Source organism: Cotesia typhae, unplaced genomic scaffold (genome assembly GCF_013202065.1).
Source record: "Cotesia typhae breed Kobodo isofemale line unplaced genomic scaffold, CoteBio_Ctyphae contig_26, whole genome shotgun sequence".
NCBI lineage: Eukaryota > Metazoa > Arthropoda > Insecta > Hymenoptera > Braconidae > Cotesia > Cotesia typhae.
The window spans coordinates 2,902,572-2,929,033 of record NW_027423732.1 but is presented as its reverse complement, the minus strand read 5'-3'; the positions used below and the strand labels follow the sequence as shown (position 1 = coordinate 2,929,033).

The window sequence follows — 26,462 nt, the reverse complement described above, 5'->3', positions numbered from 1 at the left end:
TTCGAAGAATTATATCTCAGAAACTATTCATTTTATCGAAATTTATGTTATGACATTTTTGGTAGGTAAAACAATGCTCTTTTGAATATAGTTATTATTATTATTATTATTATTATTATTATTATTATTATTATTATTATTATTATGAATTAAATGGTTTTCAATGTTGAAAAAATTAATCAAAAACAAACCTATTTTAGAGAAATGTTATAGGATAAAAAATCCTGGGGTCAAAATAACCCTCAGTGTACTCCGAGGGTTAATCGTATGATTAATAAGACGCAAAACTTTTAACTGGTTGGCTTATGATACATTTTCATTTTTTATATGTTCCAGAGTTATGTTTACATTTCCAAAACCGTCGGAGAGGGGAGGATAAGATGATGTGGAGCTTAATTCCAAAACCTGGTTGAGCCGCAGATGTACCGAATTAAGAAACGCATGGAAACAAAAAGATAAGGTGCATTAAGCACCTCGTGATGGAAAATAAATTTTTAATTTATTAAGTTAAAAAAAACATATATGTTACATTTCAAAAAATTTTAATAACATGTTGAAATAATTTCAAATTATACACAATAAAAAATTTTGTGTAAAATCAACACAATCCTAGTGTAAGAAACGGTCGACACAATTTTAGTGTTAATTTTCAATACAAAAAATAGTGTTGAATTTTTAACATAAAGATTGTGTCAAAATCGACATTAATATTGTGTGGACTGTATCTAACACTAGAATTGTGTTGATTTTACACAAAATAAGTGTTACCTACTTATTATTTGAGTTTCAATATTGAGATGAAAGAATTTTTCTCTATATAAAAAAATTCATTTATCAATTCACCAAAACCTTGCGGATAAGAATTTAGTCAATTGATTCTCTAAATTTATTTATTAGGACCACCAGCTCTCGGAAATCCGCTTCCTTACGGATGACGTATTTAATTTTTAGATATTTAGAATGAATAGAACGTTATAGAAAGAGTATGTAGTTTGATAGGAAGTCTCACGTGTGCCAGTGAATTTCTTTGATTACTTATAATATATAGAGATGATAGTTTTACAAGATTAATACAGCAGCCCGTGAGGTATCAGTTTATTCCTTAATAGTATTCGTCTTTCAAAGAATGTGTAGGTGAAATAATCTTAGTAGATAGGTAAATTCATAGCAATGATGATACACGATTTATAATAAAATAACTATTTTATTTTACACATTAATGATTTACTTATCATTTCTCGAATGCAATAAATGCTTGAATTATTAATTATAATAGTAGAACTTAAATTAAACAGTAATGAACTTTTAGAATATATAAAATGTTATAATTTGTTTAATTAGTAATTAATAAATAGTAGTATAGAGAGTTAGAAAATTAGCGTGATTGCTAGTTTGGGGTTGGATCGAAGTCTGACCAATATTTTCGGTGTTGTCGCGTGGGCCGTTTATCCCCACTCTTTTTCGAGACTCTACCGCCAAAAATTAAGAAAATTAACACAACGAGGGTTTTCAGACAGTCAATTGAAGGCTGAGCAGAAAAGGACAATTTGCATTGTCTCAATATATAGGTTAGGGAATTAATGGTCAGAAAGTATAGAGATTAACCTTTGGAAATGAAATCATCTAATGTAACAGGTAGTTCTAATTTCACCCAAACTTTGTTGTTTAACCAATCCAAAATAAACATATTTCCTTATGAATTATATCAGTCATCTACAAAAAAAATAAAACTAGTGTCAGAAAACACAAAGTAAATTTGCAAAAGAAAAATAAAATCAATAAGTTTTTTTGATATTTTTTTTTTTTTTGTTAGTTTATTAAATTCACAGAGAAGTTGTTTAAAGTATGTCATTGTTAATAACTATCATAAATTTTATCATTAAATAATTTTTTATATAGAAAATTTATACGAAAGTGAGGTTAGTTGAGCATTTTATATGATTATAAATACAGTAAGCTTTTGCGTACTTTAATTAATATCAATTATATTTTTTTTGGTGTTAAACAAATTGATTTTTCTCTCACATATAGATAAACAACTTATTTTTCACAATATTTAATAATTTAATACCTTAAATTGTACGAGTGGTTAAGTATCTATCCGGTAAAATAAGCGTTTGCCACGTAAACCAGTGTTGCCAGATCGTGCTCTTTTCTTACCCCCACTTTGTAGGACACTCTCATCTAACTATATTGAAAGCGGTACAAAGTGGGGGTAAAAAAATCGCACGATCTAGCCACACTGATGTAAACTGAAGAAAGGACGCGCCAACAACACAAAATTAGTGTTACTATTTCCCGCTTGACACGAATTTTGTGTCATTTTATCTAGTAACACACAAAAAGTGTTATTATCGGGAAAACAACACTATTTTAATGTTAAAATTCAGGTATCACAAAGAAAGTGTCAAATTAACACACAAAAATGAACACACAATTTTTCAACACAGACCATTTTTTACGCAAATACACAATATTTTTTACTGTGTAATAAAGAATATTCTAAATCTCTTTATTATTATTATTTGTTATTCATTGCTCAGGGGGGTTTTCCCCGGAGTCCGACTCTCCGAGGGCCCAGCCTGAGCGCCATCCATTACTGCTGCACCACTCCGCACAACAAGGCGGTTAGTGAGTGCAGCAGGCCAAATTCATTTGCCTAAGTAGACGCAGGGATCCCAAAATGACAGCCTTTTGCATCCGCACTGCTAGCGACACGGCTGCTGAACTGCAAGCCGGTATCTTCGCAAGTGAAGACACAAAAGACTGTTTCATCCCTCCAAGGACGCCGACAACCAAAACGACGAGCTTGACACGGTAACCTGGGTAGAGTTTGCCAATTTTATTATTATTATTATTATTTTCTTTTTTTTTTTAATTATTTGTTATTTAGAGTCGGTTTCTACTGCTGTGGTCATATCGCCGACTTCAACTGTTGGGAGTGGTACGTTGGGGTCTTTTTGGGTTTCAAGAATCTTAATTTACGCGGCAAGGGTCGAATATCAACTTAGACCACTCGGCTAACCTCACCTGTTATTATTATTATTATCATTGTAATTTTACGAAAAAAATGTGGAGAAATTCAGTGTAAGTTCACTACAAATTCACTGTGAATTGACAATGAGTTTATAGTGGATTTATAATCAATTCATCATTAATTCACTTTGAATTCACTATGAAACGACTGTGATAAAATGATAAGACTATAGTGAAATTACCATCGAACCACTTTGAGATCACCATAAAACCACAGTCACCAAATGTCACCATGTCATGGTGATTTCACCGTAAATTCATCATGATTTCACTATCTTTTTACTATAATCTCACTAATATTCTACTGTGATTTAATAGTGTTTCCGAAACCGCGAGGGCGTTCTTTTTTTTTTTTTTTTACTGATTGTTCGGTTTAAAGTTTAGTACGGAAATATAATTACAGTGTCTGAAAAAAAATAATTGACAGAATAGTTTTTCCTTTTTTTAAATCAGCAATTAAATTTTTTGTGCTGATGTATTAACTGATTTAAAATTTTACTATTTTTTATTATTTCATCTGACTATTATTTTTATAACTTATCAAAGATTAATATATATTATTGTATTAAAATTGTTAACTTTTTTTAATTTTTAATAAATATAGAAAAATATTTGATTTCATAAAATAATCATTGTTATTTTTTTTTAAACAAGTAAAATTAATAACTATAATATTATACCTAACGTAAATTAAACTTTTCAAATTTTTCAGCGCATGCGCGTCTCATACTTTTTTTTGCGGCTCACAAAACTTGCGTTGTTGCCATAGCTTTATTAACATATCCCTTCCTCGGCTAAAGTCTGGTAAATTTGTCATTACTTATTAGTAAATATCTCTAAAACTGTGTGGTAATTATCAATGAATTTATTTTTAAAAAATTGTTTAGTTGTTAGTTAACGTTTCTCTAGTTTTTTAGAAAGATCTTAAGAAAAGTTTCTGGGATATAAAGATGTTTTTAGGTCAATTTTTCGATATCGCGTGTACCGTAATGTATAAGAGCGTTCAAAACTCAAACTTTGAAATTAAATATCTCTGAAACTAGATGGTCAAAAATTTCGAAATTGCGTCAATCGATGCAGAACTATATAAACATTAATCTGCCAAAATTGAAAAAAAATCCTAAGAAAACGACTCTAGCGAGGGTACTACCTTAACGGATCGTTCATTTTATGTTTTTCACAAATATTAATTTCGTTTCAATGTTTAATTGAAAATCTCATGTAGAAACGTATACAATTGTTATATCAATACTGTGTATCTAGACTCTAAAATTAAGTTGTGTTATTCCACAACTAGAATTTGAATTTGCGCGCGCCTAAATATAGAGTTTGCATATATTTTTATGATTATGATATATTCGACCAATCACATCACGAATAAATTGATGCCACATACATTTCATCTTAATTTTATATTAAAGGAAAGGAAGGATAGTTAAATCGTACTCCATTTGTTTTCTTTTTTTCAAATTGGCGCCATCAATTTTTTCATAGCTTTGTCAAGAGAGAGCGCTATCAGTAAATGAAACAAATTTACCAGTGTTATGTCCTCCTCCTGGTGGACAACGATGAAAATCTTTATTTAAATTTAAAGTTATCGAAGTGGTCTTTAATTCGCCCGGGAATATTGAAATACTCAACTTTATCAACGGGAATTTATATGATGAGGAAAATGGAATTAAATGAATATAAATTAAATAAACAACTGAACGAAATTGGTTTAACTGAATTAAAATATATATTCACTAAGACTTTACAAAAATTGAAAACCGAGGTGATAAGTCTGAGCTCGAATATTATTCTGATTCTTTCTCAAAATGTCTGTCCGATTCGTACCACTAGAAGTGGCGGGGGCGACTCTCCCTACCATCCGAGTATTCCGCTGTACCGGTCTTTTGGCAACGTTGATTGGTCCTTCTCCTTCTCACTGGGTCCTAGCTGTTCTCGTACTCAGGTACTCGTCCTTTCCGACCGCTGTTGAACTACCTGGGCTCGCCAGCAGAGTTGTCCGAAGTTTTCATCATCCTTGGGAATTTACCGGACTGAGTGGTTGAGCTGGACTCGTCATAAATGAGGGTCACAAATCGGCTCAGACTATCTTCTTGCATTTTTTATACATTTTATATTTCTTAAGTAGAGAGCAATTAGGTAGTAAATTTATATTTTCATGGCTTAATCCTCTTTTCTAAATTATTATTCCTAGTCCATTGTACTGAATTTTCAGAGAGTACAAAATACATTTTAACAATAACCTTTTTCTAATAGTTAAAAGTCTAAACCTAGGTTGTGGGGTTTTCCCAAAAGTTTTCTTATAATTATAAAATTAAATTTAATGTTAAGTTTCGCGCTATCAAAGGAGTATCATCAGTGATCGCGTGGTGGCGCCAGTCACGATTCAACTAAACCGTGATATGACATCACACCAGTACAAAAATTTAGTAACATCAGTTTAACACTATAATAATGTTGGTATTAGAATTGGCGACCAGCTTAACAAAATTCGATCTTTCAGTTATCTTATTGCCTTAAGCAGCCTCTCACTTGAATTATGCTCAGTGTTTAGTTGTGCTTGGCGTAAATAAGCGTCTATCTAGTGATTGTATTTAATTATTTAAAAAAAAAAAAAAAATAAAAAGTACAAAAACGCTCTAATAATTGTAATTTATTTATATTAATAATTATTTTCAAATACTAATGTTTGAATTTTTAGTTATAAATATTTAATCCGGTATTATTATTTAAATATTGATGTTTTTTTCGTATCAACTCATATTGATATGAAATAAACAGATATTAAAACCAAGTGTTTAACGTTAATAACAATTATTTGTTAATATATAAAGATAAAATAAAAAGTTATTCGCAACAATGGTTCTTTCTCATTGTTATGGTGTTATGAAATATACTCTTGTATTTGTCAACCTTATATTTTGGGTAAGTTTATTATAATTAATATAATTTAAAAATTATTTTTCATCAGTACGAACAAAGTCTTCTTTTCATTAAGAATTAAAAATTTTAATCATTTTAAAAGACTATTATTTTAATTAATTACATTGAAAATATCATTTTCCAAAGAAGATTTAAATTAGTTGTAATTTAATTGGTATATGTTTCGTTTAATCATCACTTTAATTACCTCTTTTGAACTTCTGATATTTTCTTCTTGCCGATTATAAATATATTTTCTGTTTTATCTGAATTTTTTTCTATCTATTTAATTACACGCAATAAATAATTAAATTGTTGATTAAGCTTAAACGTAAATAAATTGTAGAAATGTCTTTTAAAAAGCAAAATCTAGTAAATCTAGTGAGTTTTGTTGATTTCAAAATAATTTTGTGACGTATTTCTAAAACAAAATAGCTTTATTGATTGCATCTGGGGTTGTACAAGAAGTCGATCTCTCTCTAAACTTTTTTCCATTTCTTTTGCTCGTCTTCTATTTTATTTCGACCTTCTACTAACCAACCGCGCTCATCCTACATGCATACTTACTGAGTGTATACATAATTAAAATATTCAATGTGACTAAATTTAGTTATATCGGATGTTGGATAAAGTTTTGTACACCCTCTATTTTGTGGGTATGACAACATAGTTTGTCATATACATATGTAACAAAAAAACAAGCGAAAATTTAGCAAATTCCCTTTTTGTATGGAGTGCTAAAAAGGTTTACAGAGTAGTCTTGAAGGTTGAAAAAATATTGACTAATATTTTATTTCAAGTCGCATATTAAAATGATTATTTACATCAATAGGATCAATTGTTATAATAGTAAAGTTAGCTTCTTTTATAGTTTATAATTTTTTCAGAACTGAGTTCTGAAAAATTTTTTATTTTTATTATTCAATTTTTTTAATTGAATAAAATTAATAATTAAAAAAACATATTACTAAATTTTATGAAAATGAATAACTAACTAAAAAAAAAAAATACATAATAGTAAGTTATTCGGGAAATTAGTAATTAATCGAAAAAAAAGATCGTTGTTTTTGTATTTTTTTTTTAATTAGTATTTTTCAAAAAAATATATGAAAATAAATTTAGCAGATATTTGATAATTTTGAGAATTTTTTCGAACAAATAAATTAAGGCAAAAAAAAATTAGGAAAAAAATTGATATTTAGAAGTTTTAAAAAATTAAAAATGCAATTTTTTAAAAATAATTTTTTGGAGTAAATTTTTTCGATAAATAAAATCTAAAAATTGTTAAATGACGGTTAACTTAAATGTCAAAAAAAATATCCAAAAACTCGTTGACCTTACAGGCTCAACTTTGAAAATTTTCCTATTACGTAGCTTTAAGCTCGTCGAGCATACAAGTACATTTTTTATACATTTTCAAGCTCAAAATTCTGTAAGTTGTATTGGTAAAAGACTTTTTTGAAAATTTGGAATTGCGGTTTGCTGCATTTTATTTTTATTTCCTTTTACACGATCTAACAGCTGACTTGCCTATGACAAAGTCTCCAAAATAGTGTATGTACACAGCTTACAATATTACTGTGTATATAAGACAATAAACATACAAAGATACGATGCAGTATGTTATAGTACAATGAATGTTAAGTTATACAATTATAAATATTAGATGTGATAAACGTATCAGTTATGTAAGAATAGTAATAAATAAAGTAATTTAACTTAGTTTCGAAGGGCTAAGTAGCTGAACAATAATTTATAGATTGCTCATATAAGATAATTAAGACTTAGTAATATTTTATACTAAGCTACTCATATTTATGATGATGAATACCAGGGCACTGATGCTAATGATGTTTCGGTTGTAACTTCATAAAAATTTTTTTATTTTTTTTTGAAAACTGCGATTTGATTGATCAAACCATTCAAAAGTTATAAAAAATATAGACACAATTACATACATGCTGCTTGCACGTGCATATATGCATGCGAATATCAGAACAATATTGTAGAAATAATAAGAGCTGCTTCCTAGATCTTATACTACGTGATAATCTGATAAAAGCACGTATTTAAAAAATCAGGGACAAGTCAAAAATTTCCCAATTTTTTTAAATCATCAATTTTTATTGTGGAAAGTTAAAAATATTTATGACTCAATAAATTTTAAATATGGTTTAATGGGTTGAAATATTGAGGAACCTTACTTCAAAATCATTTTCATTAATGGCTTTGTCGTTATATTAGAAAAAATACTATTTCTGCTGAACACTAAATAGTAAATTATAAAGAAAAATTTTCGAAAATATTTTTTTTTTATATTAGAATTCACTTTTGGAAAAAAACCTAAAAATTATTTCTTCGAAAGTTAAAATAAAGAAAAAAAAGGATTTGAATAAAATTTGTTCCTCTCATTGTTATAAAATATAGTTGTGTCAAATATAAGTTTATACAACTGCGCTGGTCAGCGTAACTTAGATAATCTATTATAATAAATGATTCATAAGTTTATTTTAAATGTTTACGCTATTCTATTTGAAAATTACAGTTGGGAGTTTTCCCTCACAACTGACTACCAACAAAATTTGTTCATATTATTAAAATTTAATTTTACTGTATAAATTTGTAATTTATTAAAATTGTACCCTTGAGTATTACTGAATGAGGTGTAGTGTATGACTCATATTGAAAGAACACCTGGTCACACATAAATATTCAAAAATAAATTATCTACATATAGTTCGTACTCAATACACACGCACATGCATTTGTGTACATTAGGGTGGCGTAAAGAATCGACTTTTTTTTACTAGTCTCCTCTGAAAATATGTTAGTTTTTCGTGTTTCGAGTTTTATTCAAAGTCGGTTCTATTAATAAATTTTTTGAATTCACTAAAGATTTAAAAAAAAATTATAGAACCGTCAAAAATAGTATCTTTTTGTTTTTGTATAATAAAACCTGTTATATCAGTGATGATCGTAATTCTTAACTGTGAACCTGATTTTTCGGCTCTGAAAAAACAATTTATAATTTGCCTCATCAATAATTTTTTATTTTATTCAAAAAATTGCGTTTCAATTTTTGACTTAGTTTGTAAATCAAGATAATATAATTTGTCCAATTTTTTAAACATAAATTTCTAAAATATTGTAAGCTAAAAAAATAAAATAATACTTTTAAGAAAATTTTATTGCTACAAAAACATACGTTTTTAACAATTATCGATAATATATTTTCTTGCCTAAAGAATTGATCGAATTCATCAAAATAATTTTTACTTAATTCGAATAAAACTAGTCGTTTGTTTTTATCTATGATAATAGAGACAAATATTGCATAATGAATATAGATATTGATATTTGTATTTAAAAAAAAAATCAATTTAAATGGTTCACTTCAACAAATTTATGAGCTCAAAAATCCTTTTTTGTAAAATGACTTTTTTCTCTCAGTATAAAATCTTTTTTTTTTTATTTTTTTTTTTTTTTAGATGGATAAGTACCCTCAAATCTCATAGATAAATGTACGAAGTTATGGATAGGATTAATAATAAATAAAGTCAAAAGACAAGATTATTATCCACATAGAGTGATTCAAATAGAATCTTTATTTGTTACTTGACAGAGTTTAGTCGCAGACTAACTATAATGTTAAAAACTATTTTATTGTGAGGTCTAACCCTCTGTATTGTCCTTAGTAAAACACATTTTTTTCTGCTTAACTAGGACCGTAATATTTGGTTGTACTGTATAGTGTAAAATAAGGAGTCCTTTGTACAACTCAAGTACCTAAGGTCAAAAAATCAAGCCTATACAGGCTTTCTTATTCTAGCTGCACAAATGTGCTTTAAATGTGTTTTTCACATTTAAAAACTACTAAAAGAAAATATGTTATTTTTCTAAAATAAATATTTCTAAGAACAAAATATCTAAAATATAAAACTAAAAGTTTATAACTTGGATTTATTTTTATTCAGAGAATCCAACAAGAAACTAAAATATTCAGGTCTTGTTATAAACTTGATTGAATTTCAATAAACATAACTATTACAGCGATACTGATGTTATATTTTCTTCTTTGTCTTCACAATAAAATCTCTATGAATAATAAAGCAATTATATACAAAATATATACAAGGCCATTGCTATTATATGTTGGCCAATTAAGGAGCAAAATAAATTATAATCAACGTCAAGTACCTAATGCAACACAAGTGTCTTTTTCATGATATGAAATTTAAAACCAGGAACATCTACAAATAAATTACACAAAACATTCAATGTTCCTAAATTAGGTCAAATAATTTACGAGTATGGATAATTTTCATGTTATATTATAAACTAAACCAACATATAACATCTCAAAAGACGCATGTAAATCAAATAATCAAAATCCTTGGCTCAAGTGCAACTTACCTCATCAGATTATAACCGACAGTCTAGTCAACAAAGTTTCTCAAATGAATTTGTAAAGTTGCTAAGTAATCTTATCATGCAAATTTGATATGTTGATAAATTTATAATGAGTAATATTTTACTAAAGAACAGAAATTATAAAATATATTATGATTAATGATAAAGCTAACTATCTTGTTATTAATTTGAAATTTTTAGTGGAAAAAGAATCAAAATAATAAATGCCAATCAGAAAAAATTTTATGCATAAAAATTAAATTATTTGTCTCATCTATCAAAAAGTTAATTTTCAAACCATGAACAACAATTAAAACTTTATATTATAATTAACCATTTTTATGGCCATCAATTCAACCATGCCATATGAATTTATAATTAATAATTAAATAATTGGATCTTAAAAATTACAAAATATTTCTTGTTATTAGAAAAAAATTACGTTAATAAAAAAAAGTGTTTTGAACAGTTGTAAAAACTTAATTTTAACACCGTTGACGTCGTTAAATTAATACCAATATTACCTACGCTTACACCGTTTTTCTCACAGTGTATTAATTGTGTTCTGTATAAATTTTATTTTAATAGTTCAAAATAGCTTACTATTAAATTTTTCTTTTTACATTTATATCCTTCTTCAAAATGGCCTATTACACGAGAGAACCTCTGAATGAGTGAAATAAAATAGTGTTGGGTCTAGTCTCAGTGTAATTAAATCTACTTTGACTTAAAAGATTCATAAATTACTTTCAAACTAATCCAGATACACGCGTGGGAATAAAACTTTTTTTTGTCCCCAACTCCATCTAGTTAAAAGAAGAAGTATATGTCTTTCACTAGACGTTTCTAAAAATAAATTTAATCACGTTCAAATTTTATCTGAGTCTAATGTATCAAATTAATCAACTTACTACTTGAACTATTCAGAATTACGAACTAGTCATTACATGTTGAATCATTTGAATTATATTACTGGATTTTTACGATATAATTAAATTACAAAATTATTATCTTTGCGAAATTAAATATAAGGAAATAATTGACTATAAAATAAAAAAAAATTATGTTACTTTTCCATTTCTCATTATTAAATATAATGATAAATGAAATAATGTTTATAACGTTGTATTAATATTATTGAATGATTTTGAATGGACAATAAAAAAAAAAAACATAAGTTGTTCGTGTAGGCAAGGCGAGAAGTAGTGAAACTTGTTATTCATTATTAGAGCCAATACTGAAAGAAATAATTTATTAATTTTTTTTTTATTTACCTAAAGATATTTATTGAGAATAGCAAAACAGCGGAAATGATTTGAAATAAAAATATTTTACGCGTAATAGTCGATGCCTATTCTCGTCATCTGTCATGGTAAATGCTTTCAATAATAAGCGTCTCTATAGTAACGGTTGCCATGCAAATTTAGGGTCCGATAAGAATTGTAGACGTTATCCTCATGACTAGCCGCGTAATATCGTATATATATATATATATATATATATACAGAAAAAAAGGTTGACTTAAACCGTGAAAATATTTTTCTTCCTAATTATTTTCTTGAGCGAAAAAATAATTTTTTTTTGACACAAGAAATTTCACTTATTCCAACAAAATTAATTTTCTTGATTTAAGAAATACGTATCTTGATCCAAGAAAATTTATTTAAGCCAAAAAAATCTTCTAGTTTTAAGAAAATTCAGCCTCTTGCTCCAAAAAATTTAGTTCTTGATAGAAGTAAAATTTCTTGTCTTGAGAAAATTTCTCTCTTGCTCCCAAAAATTAAACATCTCGATAGAAGTAAATTTTCATTAATTTTTTTATTGATTAACATGTCAAATGGGATGATCAAATAATATTGAATCATTTTTTTTTTCATTTAATATGTATAATTGTACGCTAAAATAATATAAAATGGGTATCAAATATTCAAGAGAAAAATTTTCTTAAGGTGAGAAAATTTTTTTCTCAGCTGAAGTAGGTAGCGCTGCTTCCCTAAAGTATCTAAAAATTTTTATCAAATATAAAAATTTATTGTATCAAGTATTTATGATAATTTGAATTAAGAAAAAATTACTTCCACCAAGAATAGAATTTCAAGAAAAATTTTTACTTCGGCCTTTTGGCTTTATGTTTGTTGAGTTTATAGTAAAAAAATAAAAAATTTTCATAACACTTAACTATTTAACCGATGTTGAACTTTTAATTTTATCTTGAAGTCACTCGAGTATTATCCAATGAATACATGAACATACTGTGGGTATGATGTAATGTAAAATGCATAGAACATGGATCACGATCTAAAATAAGTTTGTATTTTAATATTGTCTTTTTTATAGTTTCTCGCGTTTAGAATAAATCACATTTTTATCTATTTATATAGTTTGACTCAAAGCAAGTTTTATCATTTAATTTTATTCAACTAGGAAATATCCTCCACCTAGACTTGCTCTGTAAAAATGTCGGCCTACGTCTTTCAGGCATAATTAACATTTACAGCTATATTTATATTTAAACGTCGACGCAGTCTCATTTAATCACAAATGCCAGTTAATACTGCAGTTATTCAAAGATAAAAAATATTTTTATTTTTTGTTTGAATAATTCCTGTTCAAAATTAAGATAAATTCATCTTAAACTTAAAATTTTTAAAAAGATAGGTTCGATCTCTGGCCTTTGCAAATGTCTGATCAGTCAACTGTGAAATGTAATTGAGATTGAAAGAAAGGTGTGTTAGATAGCGGAAATGTTGGTAATTTAAGTAGAGATAGATAGAAATTTTTATAAAAAATAATTGATCTAACTTTTAATTTCATTACATAAAATGTGCAACCATACTACAATTCAACGTTGATAAATCCTTTTGCTAAGAAATAATTAAAATAGTAAAAATTATTGTTTAAAATAATTAAATAACATCTTTTAATATCCAATTCAACTAGAAAGTAAAAAATAATTTTTATTTATTAAGATTTTGTTCTACAGCAATAGAAAGTTCGCTGATTCAATACTATTGAAATTAATTCTAAGGTTTAAATAGAGAATAAAATAATTAAAAAAAATCATCTTATTATAAAAAAAGCTTGAAATGTTTTACATCAATTGTTGTAAAAATTTAACTGATAGCTATTCCCGTGTAAAAAAAAATTGTCCCAAAAATGTCTCAAGCTTGGGACATCCAAACGTGACACAATTTGGGACATTTTTGGGACAATTTTGGGACATCTCAGAAATAAACAGAAATTTTAAAATAGTGCATTTAAGTAATTTTTCTTCAATTTTACGTATTTTTTTGAAAATTTACAGAATGATTCTTCCATTGTGCTACAATTTTAAACGTTTATTAAATGATTTAATAAAAGAAAATTGATTTTTGCACAGCTGTAAATTTGTCTAGTAATTGATGGATAAAACATTTATTGACCATTTTTTGGACAATTTTAGGACATTTTTGGGACATTTCAAAAATATTTTTAGAACTTTTTAAAAATATTTTTAAGACAATTTTGAACGTTTTTTAAATGATTTTAAAAAAGACAATTTATTTTTGCACGGTCATGGATTTATCGTAAGATTAATGGATGAAAATTTTAGGACAATTTTGGAACAATTTTAAGACATTTTTGGGACAATTTTAGGACATTTTTGGGACAATTTTGAGACATTTTAGGGACGATTTTGGGACTTTTTTGGAACAATTTTATGACATTTTTAAAATATTTTTAGGACATTTTTTTAATATTTTGAGGACAATTTTAAACGTGTTTACAAATAATTTTAAAACAATTGTTTTTTGCACGGTTCTAGATGTATCCTTAAATCAATTGACAAAAAATTAATGGATAAAAAATTTGTGTTTGAAAGTAAATCATATAATTTAAAAAACTGCGTCGAATGCCTCTAACCGTGAGAAAATCGGTTCATTCATTCAAAAGTTATTGCGGTTTGAAAATTAAAAAAATAGTGATTTATTAAACTCCTATCAAACTTTTGAGCTTGGAGAGCTCAAAACTACACGAAAATTGTATTTTTGAGCTCGAAGAGCTCAAAAACATAATAAGTGCAATTTCGAGCGCTTCATTACGAAAGTAGCGGGAAGTTGCAAGGATGGCCTTCAGGGTCAACCGTTTTCCTAATTTTTTTATTAAAAATTGAATGACCGTTATGAGGCGGGCATTATTAGATTTTCCAATCTTTTCTTCTCTTTTTTGGTTCCTTTAAGTTTAGATTTATCTCAACTCTATTAATTTGTTTATTAGATTGAACTAACACCTGGAAGCAATATATTGGTCAGTGCATCATTTTTAGAAATTGTGACCGACACATATAAGCGTGATCCTTCGAAATTAGTCAAAAAATTACTAAAATACATATTCGGCGAAAAAAATTTATCCAATATGACCCTGACCGGTGGTAAAGGAAAATAAAAAATTCCAAAAAAAGTTATCACAGCTATTCAATGTTAGTGTATTATGATTGATTGATTGGTACAAGGATAAAAAATAAGCGCTGCAACATGATACATTCCAGTGTTATCAATACGAAAAAATCATGTAGCAGCACCATGATTTTCATGTTGCAGCTAATGTAAAATCCTGCTTTGGCAACATAAAAAAAATCATGTGGCATGTAATAATCGTAATTAATAGTTATTTATGGTACATGTGGGATAAGTAGCAAATAATCGGACAATCGTGTTGTTGTTATCCCACTTGTAACATACAATACTTTTTACAACTACTGCTCTGGAAATTGAATTTGAGAGGAATATAATTAGTATATTACACCCCTTGGGAAGGAAAATAAGAAATAGTTTACAAAAAAATAGTATAATAATGTTTGTTGATTACATGTGATCTGAGGCTTTTCTTATTTTCCTTCCCAAGGGGTGTAATATACTATTTTGTCCGAGGAAGGCGGAAAGTGGCAACTTTGTTTAGCGCGGAGAGACCAAAGTTGCCACTTTCTGCCCAAAGGGCAAAAAATAAATAAGGATTAGGATAAGAGCAGCTACCGATTTTTTCGGTAACGGATCTCGGAAAAACGGTAGCATCAACCAAAAAAAAAAATCGGTTCCCTCAACCAAAAAAAAAATCGGTAGCAGATACCGATCGCCAATTGGTAACCTTTCCCGATTATTTTTTTCCATGTGTTAGAATTTCTTTATTCTTTAATATTGTTGCAGCCACATGATTTTTTCTTGTTGCTACTATAGGGATGTATCATAGAGCAAGCCCTATTTTTCTTGATGCAATTTCAATAAAATGTGTGACAAATACAAGACATTAGAATTCTAATCGTAGTAAAACATAAGCACATTGAATTTCAGATTACATGCACAAAGTGGTAAAAAAAAGGTTATGATTGAACCAAAAAGAGTTTAAGAGTTGCATAACCAAAACATGCAGCGCAGTAAAAGAAAAGTATGATAAAATGAAGGCCAAAGAAAAATCGAAAACAGGTGAAAGAAGATACGGAAAGAAACATAATACAAGCGAAAAAAATAAATCTAAAAATAACATTGACGGGGAGAAAACAAAATTTAGAAAAATTGATTTTGTTCTGGAAAAAAGACGAAAGAAATAAATGAACAACTCTATGAATTATGCTAAAAATGTTCTGAAATGTACAAAAAATGTTCCATCCATTAATTTTCAAACAAATCAACAGCTGTGAAAAATAAATTATCTTTCTTAAAAAATAATTAGAAAAAATCAAAATTGTCGTTAAATTTTTCTAAAATCGTTCTAAAATTTTCCCAAAAATCTCCTAAAATGGACCTAAATATTTTCTATAATCGTCTCAGAATTCCTGAAATTTTTATCCATTATAAGGACAAATCTACAACCGTCCAAAAATGAATTGTCTTTCTTAAAATCATTTGAAAAACATTCAAAATTTACAAAAAAATATCTAAAAAAATGTTCCAAAAATATCCTAAAACTGTCCCAAAAATGTCATAAAGTTTCCTACAAATGTCCCAAAAACGTCCGAAAACTGCCCAAGAATGTCCTAAAATTGTCCTGAAAAATCCTAAAACTGTCCCAAAATTGTCCTAAAATTTTTTATCCGTCAATTTTATGATGTATCTACAACCGTGCAATCTCCAATTGTCTTACAATTATTTGAAAAACATTCGAAATTGTCCTCAAAATATTTAAAAAATGTCCTAAAAATATTTTGAAAATGTCCCAGAAATGTCCTAAAATTGTCCCAAAAATGTACTAAAATTGTCCCAAAATTGTCCTAAAATTTTTTATCCATTAATTTTTTGTCTATTAATTTTAAGATGCATCTACAACCGTGCAAAAAACAATTGTCTTAAAATCATTTGAAAAACGATTAAAATTGTCCTCAAAATATTAATAAAATGTCCTAAAAATATTTTAAGAATGTCCCAAAAATGTACTAAAATTGTCCCGAAATTGTCCTAAAATTTTTTATCCATTAATTTTTTGTCCGTTAATTTAAAGATATATCTCTACAACCGTGCAAAAAACAATTGTCGTAAAATCATTTGAAAAACCTTTAAAATTGTCTCCAAAAAATTAAAAAAATGTCCTAAAAGTATTTTAAAAATGTCTTAAAATTGTCCCAAAAATGTCCTAAAAATTTTTATCCATTAATTTTTTGTCAATTGATTTAAGGATGCATCAACAACCGTGCAAAAAACAATTGTCTTAAAATCATTTGAAAAACCTCTAAAATTGTCTCCAAAAAATTAAAGGCTGAGGCTATTCGGACACTGTAGCGTGAATTTTAGCATGGCAAATAATTTTTAATGTTCACGCTAGCCTCACGCGGAACTCACTCACAGTGTCCGAATAGACAGTCCGAAAATTAAAATAATGTCCTAAAAGTATTTTAAAAATGTCCTAAAGTTGTCCCAAAAATGTCCTAAAGTTATCCCAAAAATGTCCTAAAGTTATTTTAAAAATGTCCTAAAGTTGTCCCAAAAATGTCCTAAAATTTTTATCCATTAATTTTTTGTCGATTGATTTAACGATGCATCTACAACCGTGCAAAAAACAATTGTCTCAAAATCATTTGAAAAACGTTTAAAATTGTCCTCAAAATATTTAAAAGATGTCCTAAAAATATTTTAAAAATGTCCTAAAGTTGTCCCAAAAATGTCCTAAAATTTTCATTCATTAATGTTACGATAAATCCATGACCGTGCAATAATAAATTGTCTTTCTTTAAATCATTTTACAAACGTTAAAAATTCTTCTGAAAACATTTCTAAAATGTCCCAAAATTGTTCCGAAAATGTCCCAAAAATGTCCTAAATTTGTTCCAAAAAAGTCCCACAAATGTCCTAAAATTGTCCCAAAATTGTCCTAAAAATTTTCATCCATTAATCTTACGACAAATCTATAACCGTGCAAAAATAAATTGTCTTTTTTAAAATCATTTAAAAAACGTTCAAAATTGTCTTAAAAATATTTTTAAAAAATTCTAAAAATATTTTTGAAATGTCCCAAAAATGTCCTAAAATTGTCCCAAAAATGGTTAATAAATGTTTTATCCATCAATTACTAGACAAATTTACAGCTGTGCAAAAATAAATTTTTTTTTATTAAATCATTTAATAAACGTTTAAAATTGTAGTACAATTGAAGAATCATTCTAAAAATTTTCAAAAAAATACGTAAAATTGACGAAAAATTACCTAAATGCACTACTTTAAAATTTCTGTTTATTTCTAAGATGTCCCAAAATTGTCCCAAATTGTGTCACGTTTGGATGTCCCAAGCTTGGGATATTTTTGGGACAATTTTTTTTTACACGGGTTTGTAGAATTAGTTATTGTACACGGAGAAAAAAAAAATACTTGTCAGAATTTGTTTTTCAGAAAAAAATCTATATATCCTTAAAAATTTTCAACAATGTACTTTTTTATCAAGGGAATTGGTTAAATTGATTAAAATAAATTTTATTCAATTAAAGTGAAGCTATTCGTTTGTTCACTTATAATAATGAACATCCGTTAACAGATATTGATATTCTTTTGTCAAAAAATTGATATATTAAATTGTTCATTTTAACAAATTCTTGAGTCAAGACATCCTTGTCTAAAAAATAGTAATTGAAAATGGTATTTATCCTTTACACTGTTCATATTAGTAGTGTTGTAGATTTGAGGTAGGTGACCACTTTGGAACGCTAAAAAATGAAACATTTTCAATAATTTTTTTTTCAGGCCCTGTGTAAGATATTACAATAATTTTTTTTTTAATTATTATTTTAAGCTTATCAATACAAAAAAAATTTTGTTTTCTAATTCCATTCTTTAAATATGTAGGAGGCGCTAAAGTCAAGACCTCAAAAAAATGCTGCCCTTTCTTTATCTTTCAATTTAAAAAAAAAAGAAAAAAAAAATGCTGCCCCATGGCGGACAGTTAATTATAGGATTAATGAAAATGAAAAATACAAAAAAAAAACACCGCATCTTCGAAAGAAAGTTTTCTTATGAGACAATCTATCACGATGTGCTAAAACAAAAAAATGGCGAATATTTAAAAAAAAAAAATATTGAAAAATACTATTTTTTTTTTTCTATCAAAAAAATGTTGTAATTAACTTTATTTAGCAACACATAGTAGATTGGCTTACAAAACATCTCAGCGAACAAAACAAGACCAAAAAAATTAAAATTGGTATAGTAGTTACGGATATTAACTGTCCGCTCTTAGAAAAAGATAGTTTCGAGAAAAACCATGTCACGAATTTTACTATATTAGAATTCGAATTTTTCTAAAAATATTTTTGGGGTGATATTTAAAAGTATAAGAATTGAGAACATCAAAAAAAAATTAATTTTGTATAATTTATAAGTTGGTCACCTACCTCAAATACATTTTACTTTGCTATCTATAATTATTGATTAGTAAGAGGGACTGATAAAAAACACTAATTATCATTATTTTTAACTTCTTAAAATGTTTCATTGACGTTTGATATACAATAAATAATTTCAATTTTTTAATTTAAAAGAGAATCTTTTTGAAAACATCTCATAGATACTAATTATTTTTGACTTGTAGAAAGTATTCTCGGTCTTAAAATTATTATTCAGAATTTAATGTTTAGAGTATTAGAAAAATATTGTAAGGCAAATTATTTTATTGCATTTTTGAAGAGGAACAGAGATTCAGTAAAAATAAATTATTTATATTTTCTATTCTCAGTAAAAATGAATGGCGTTCTTTGAACAATTATTGATTGTTTTTCAAATAAAATTTTAGGTTCTTGGTCTAACTGCAGTCGTCTTTGGAACATGGATGCTTGTGGATCAAACCTTTATTTTATCATTAACTCAAGAACAGCATAATTATTATGCTGGATTGTACATCACCCTTGCAGCGGGTGCTCTTTTGCTGATCGTTGCATTCTTGGGATGTTGCGGAGCTTTCCGTGAATCGCAATGCATGCTTGTTGGCTTCTTCAGCTGCCTGCTGGTGGTCATCGTTGCTCAGATTGCAGCTGGAGCTTGGTTGTATACTAATCGAGATGGTATTGAACCTTTGGTCCAGGCTTCTTTCATGAATACCGTTAAAGTGAGTAAAAATGTAAAAGTTGATCAAAAATTTATTCCCAATGAATAAGTGGATCGTTAATTCAGTAAATTACAGTTTTAATACTCATAAAAACATTAATCTTTAGGATGAATATGGACAAATAGATCACCGTACTCAAACTGTCGATTCTATTCAAGAAAATTTACAATGCTGCGGAGCAAGTGGACCTAACGATTGGGCCAGCTCTAAATATGGAAGCTCTACTGGTCCAATAAGTCTTACTGTATCTAGCCCAAAGAATGATTACATAGTTCCTGAATCTTGCTGCAAAGTCAAAGATACTAATCTTTGCAATACTGCACGAAAAATTAAAGTTGGAGGCTTTGTGCCACCAGAAATTTATTCCAAGGTAAATAATTTTGAAAACAATATTTTATTTATTTTTTTACTTCCCAAAATTACATACATAGTCGTACAAAATAACTACATATAATCCCCATAGAAACAAAAAGATTGCCTGTACATAGGGTAGGGAAAAAGAGATAGGCTTAATTCCTAGTGATATACAAAAATATTTATTACTAATTGAGTCACTCTTTCATGAGCCTTAAAAGATAAATTACAAATTAATGTTTGATCTATTTTATATTTGATTTGATTTTGTATCTGGTAACTAACTTTTTATTATTTTAGAGAATTAGATGACTTTGAGTATTTGATAACCATTTATTTATTTCAACTTTGTTTGTTTTATTAATTTTCGATAATTCTTTATATTGAGTTGGTAAAATATTAAAATACTTTGTAGCTACGTAGTATGGATTTTTGCAATAATTCGTTTTATTGATTTTACCTAGCTTTATCTTTTTTATGTCTTGATCTACCATCATAATCATTGTACAACTTTTTACATGCATCATAGTCGTATAATAAACTATTTAAGATAAGTTTGTTTGATATTTAGTGGTGTATTATGTTCCAGCCTAAGTTTTTTAATTATTTTTTTTTGCATAGACAATAGAGGGTTGATTACATTTCTGTTGGCACCCCCCCCCCCCAAATCTATAGTATCATAGTTTATTATACTTTCAAATAACGCATGATATATCATTTTTAAAGTCCTGGTATCCATAATTTGATTTAGTTTATTGATTATAAATTCAAAGTATTTAACTTTTTTAATTAATTCTTTGACATGTATATCCCATTTCATTAGATAGTCTATGTGTATTCCTAAGTATTTATGATTATCTACTCTTTTGAGATTTTTATTATTTATATACAGTCTTACATTATGTGGTATATTACTTTTAAAACTACAAAAAGTTATGTACACTGTCTTGTCTACATTTAAAGTTAGTTGGTTGTTTTTCAGCCATTTACTAATGTCAGATAATCTCTTATTCCTTGTAAGTTGTACATATTCCCAATTTTTGTCTGAGGCTAAAATAGAAGTATTATCTGCATATGATATTAGAGAGCCTTTATTGACATTTTGAAACATATTATTAATATAAAGTACAAAGAGTAGTAGTCCTAGAATAGTGCCTTGCGGTACTCCAATTTTTACATGTATATAAATATATTAATAATAAATACAAAATATTTAAATAAAGATATATAAATAACTAGTAGAAATTAATCAAGTAAAGAGTTTGTTAAGCATTTAGAACATAGATCATCGTGTACCGTAGTCTTATACATAAAGAAAAAAATTTTATACGCGGCATTATTCTTTGTATTACAAACAGCATCTTGCTATATCCACGTTATAGAATTAGATTATAATTGAAAGATAATTTTAATCGTACTCGTAACGATTAAACTTTTATTTTATAAATCTAATAGTATAATATAATATAATACAAAAATATAATAGGAATTATACTTTTTGCAAAAGTAACGGAAGCGAAAAAAAATTTTGAAATTTTTCTGTAATTTTTGAAGTTCCAAGATTTTAATTTTTCGATTTTTCAGTCAAAAATTTTTAAAAGTCACAGTTCTCACATATCTTAACGAAACATCACAAAAAAAATTTCCATGTCCTTAGAAAAATTTTCTCAGCCAAACCTCACGGAAAAAACAGTATCGCGCTTATTCCCCTTCCCCACTGTTAATATAAATTAAACTAATAAATAAATATTGCTTTGTCAGAATATAAACATTTACGAGTAACTTAAGAACTTAGTTATGAGTGGTGACGCAGCAAACGTGTATCGCGAAAATCACGATACGTTTCATCATAGCAGAGAAACATTTCCTTACCATTACTATACGTATTGACAAATTCACAATACACTTGAATCGTGGTTCAATCAAGATTCGAAGTTTCATGAAAATAATGAAATTGTTTTGTACTTATCACGATACTACGTTCACGATCCACTGGATAGTTTACCAGCGCGATATTTATTTTCCTTGCACTGTATGAATTAGCTTACCTGCTTATCTAACTTGATTTATTTTATTTATTTATTTTTTTTTTTTACATTAATTTCTCGTTGGTATATCCAACTTTTAATGGTGGAAAATTGTCTTCAACGACTACTATCTCAGCAATCAATAACCACACAGAAAATTTAAGGGCAACATTCGAGAATAAAATAAATTTGCTGTCAAAAAAGTCAGTTTTTCCCTCTTTTTAGTAAATCGATTGTATCGGTGCTGTAGTTTTTAAAATCGAGCCATTTAACGGTTTTTCCGGACTGATTGATCAAAATTTTGAAGATACAAATTATGATCTTCAACTCTCAGTTCTTTTAGGCAACAAAATAGTCTTCTTATTTTATAGATGTGCATATTTTAAACGTGAAGTAATCTAACAGACATTAATAATTTATATTTTTCACTTACTAAATTATTTTTATTTTTCAGGGTTGCGTCAACGAGCTAAGAAACGTTTTCAGCAGTCAAGGTTACATTGTTCTTATAGTAATAATAGTACTTTGTGTTGTTGAATTAATCAGTGTGATATTTTCGCTTATTCTTTGCTGCGCTATCGGTTCATCAGATCGATACAAAGCTTAAGAACATAAAATGTTATAAATATGATAAATAACCATTCATAAATCTATGTCTCTTACGTGCCATTAATACTCAATACATTACAAATGATTTTTTTACAAAACATTTTTAAAAATAATCTTCGGGTATATTTTATCTTAAAATCTACATTTGTAACATTTATTTGAATATTTGTTTTAAAGGTACCTGTGTGTTTAATAGAGTAGTAAAAATGAATCAAAATTTTCAATGCTAAGATGAAATTAAATTTATGAAAAAAAAAAAGAGAGAAATAAGAATTATATTGAATGTGTTGATTTTTCTACCAAAGATTCAAAGATTTACATTTTGTTAACGATTGTTGTCTCGAGAGTTGCATTCCTTTTGAGATTAAATAAGAAATATTGATATGAGTATGTCAAGTTTTCGCACAAACTTGCCAAAAAATCTATAAAGATATTTACAAACAAATGAGAAAATTAAAAATATAAAAAATAACTATAATAATTTGGAATCTCGTATTATTTGATAAAAAATTTTCTTTTAAAGTTAATTGTATTTATCAATAATTTTTATTAAGGGTAAAAAATTATAATTAATTTACCCAATGAACTGATAAAAGGTAACTATTCAAAAAATAAAATTTTGGATGCATTTATTTCCTTTACCATACTTATTTAGTTATAAAATCATAATTAAATATTTATACAAGAAAAATATACATTTATTTTATTAATCTATTAATTATCTTAATATTTTTATATTTATTTCGTGTTTTATTTGAAGTTTTGTTTCTTTAATTATGTTGTATGACTAAAGCCAATTTTTTCGACATGTATATCACTAAGCTTAAAAACAGTTATTTTTTTTTTATTGATTAATTTTATGTACAGTACTTCGATCTAAGATATAACAAGTTATTTTTTTTTTCTCTTGTTAATAAATAATGGAAAAATTGACATAACTAAAATATCTTAGAGATAAAACACTGTACAACACATTTGAATTGTAATAAGCTTATGTGAATAATTACATTTTTGTAATACAAAAATAAAGGATATCTCGTGACGAGGTAAAAAGGTCGATTATTTTTTTTTCGAATTTCCGATGAAAATATGTTTATATTTTAAGAGTTCTCACCAAAAATCAGCTTGATTAAAACTTTTAGAGGTCATCTGAGTCTTCAAAAAATTAAGCGGTCCCTAAAAATCCATATATTGAAAAATCCTTGCAGTTGCATCGATTATTAAGGATTATTTCCGCTAACTTATCATTCTTAATATTATTTGTCAATAAAAAAATCTCAATTATTTGTAAAAATACACAATAAGTTGAACGTTTTAATTTTTTCTGGCGCAGCTTAAACATTCTAACTTTTTTTCAATCAAGCTAATTTTTGAAAGTCTTTAAAATATTATAATTATTATATTTTCATAGGATACTCGAGAAAAAACTGAAAAGTTTTTTTTTGCGCAGTTTTAATTTCAATGAATTGTCGATTAAAATTTTAATCATCCATATAGCTGTCATAATAAAACATTTGAAATTTTGAATTATCACATTTGCATTAATTAATGGTTTAGTGTTTATGCAACTTCGAATTTTTGGTTTTGAACCTATAGAATTAAAGATTTATCTATGTATGTAGTGATTCATCCACTAAATTATTGTAACAATCTTGTACGAATAATTATAATACACGTGTGCGAATTAATTACGCGATTGCCAAACTGGAGACTAGTGTATTAACATTATAATTGATCGTATTAAATACCCAATAACTACATTTATTTTGTTATTAAAAATTAAAGTAATAATATCAAAGCTATTAATAAAGGAAAATAAAAGTAATATAAATAAACTAATATATTATGGAATCAATTACATAAAAACTTTTTTTTCTGCATCAGTATTGTAAATTGATTCAATATTGAGAATCGTTTTATTAAATAGGTAATTTACCAGTGATTTGACTTAAGATTATTGAAATGATGTATGATTGAACTGATACTGAACAATTTTTTTAATTACTATTTAATAATTATTATGTATAATCTTTTCTCGATACATGATATGTTAAATATATTTTCAATTTTTTTAATACCTAAGGATTTTTTGAAATCATAAATTTCAAAAAAAAAAAAGCATGAGCTTAAAAATATGTTCACATATAAATACAATAATTTTATCTAATAATTATAAAATATATATTGATGAAATATTAAAAATAAAATAGTGTAAAAAATAAAAAATTTATAAAAGCATTGATTCTTTTTTTTTTTATAAATAAATTCTTTGTAGTTATTTTCAATACACAAAATACCAAATATATTTGAACAATTTTAATATATAATTAATGATATAAACACTCATAGTTTAATAAAAATTTCAAATTAAAATTATATATGAAGAAATCAAAAATTAATTGACGTATGAAACTAATTCAGAAGTTTATGGATAATAAAAATCTAATGATATGGAGAAGAAAGTAAGTTAATATAACCCAACGCACTTTTCTAATGAATATATTACAAGACAAATATCGATTTAAATTGATAAAATAGACAACTGTAAGATTTTTTTGATTTTGATTTAATAAAATTATGCCCAAATCTTCCTACAAAAATTTTTTCTGCCAAAAGTTTACTATTTCATTTATTGATACGGAACCTATCCAAGTCATTGTTACAGTCTTTCTTTGTTTTGGTAATAGTTTAAAGACATTTTGAATAATATTTAAACCATAACTCTGTTTTTAAAATTTTTTAAATATATGTTACTAATACGTTGCAAAGTTTAAGGGCATATGAGTCAAGCAAGAATGCTGTAAATACATATATATATATATATATATATATATATATATATATATATATATATATATATGAGCTAAATCACGTCAAGTGGACCCCCTATTTTCCACTTGATCATCGAATTCAGGTATTAGTATTTTTTCATGAAGTATTCACTATAAACAATTAATCTCCAAAACAGTTTTTAATAATTTTCATTTTAACAACAATTTTTTTTTAATGAAAATTTTTATGACTTTTAGTTAAAAAATCGATAATTAAAAAACTATTGGAGATATTCTAATGAAATTTTCAGGATTTATAGTTGAATACTTGTATTTTAATGAAATGAATAAGAGTTTGAATTATTTATTTATTTTTATATTGTTAATTAACTTTTAAGTTAACAAATGAAAATTTCAATGACTTCTCCCTCAAAAATCGAAATTTTTTTTTTCGATATTATGCATCAAACATTTAAGAAACAGAATCCGCAAAAAAATTTGAGTGCTCGCGATTAGATTAAACAAAAAAAAATTATTAATGACGGGCTCCGAGCGCTGTCGGTACAGCGCGCTACCGCGCGTCACTGACTTATCTTTAGATTTACTTAGTAATTATACATAAGAAACAATACTTAATTTTTTTTTTAATAAAAATATTATTCAATTAACAATTTTATTAAAACAAATTATACAAAATTAGTTTATGAAATATTTTTGTATTGATAAGAAAACAAGGATAATTATAAAAAATTTAGCAGTATTCTCT

General features: G+C 26.7%; 1 protein-coding gene across 1 annotated transcript; it reads left to right on the top strand.

The window, feature by feature from the left end:
• The first annotated feature begins 5,549 nt into the window (after positions 1-5,549).
• Positions 5,550-25,545, top strand: LOC141525352 (CD9 antigen). The gene is made up of 4 exons (XM_074239813.1): positions 5,550-5,970; positions 19,624-19,935; positions 20,042-20,305; positions 22,771-25,545. The coding sequence occupies exons 1-4, from the start codon at positions 5,905-5,907 to the stop codon at positions 22,921-22,923; spliced, it is 795 nt and encodes a 264-aa protein (XP_074095914.1). The 5' UTR covers positions 5,550-5,904; the 3' UTR covers positions 22,924-25,545.
• The last annotated feature ends 917 nt before the right edge of the window (positions 25,546-26,462 follow it).

What these genes read in the sequence shown, in the direction of transcription:
- LOC141525352 (XM_074239813.1), top strand. Translation starts at nt 5,905, where the DNA reads ATGGTTCTTTCTCATTGTTATGGTGTTATGAAATATACTCTTGTATTT. An exon ending in TTGTCAACCTTATATTTTGG is followed by an intron (nt 5,971 to 19,623) that starts GTAAGTTTATTA and finishes ATAAAATTTTAG; the next exon opens with GTTCTTGGTCTAACTGCAGT. An exon ending in CTTTCATGAATACCGTTAAA is followed by an intron (nt 19,936 to 20,041) that starts GTGAGTAAAAAT and finishes ATTAATCTTTAG; the next exon opens with GATGAATATGGACAAATAGA.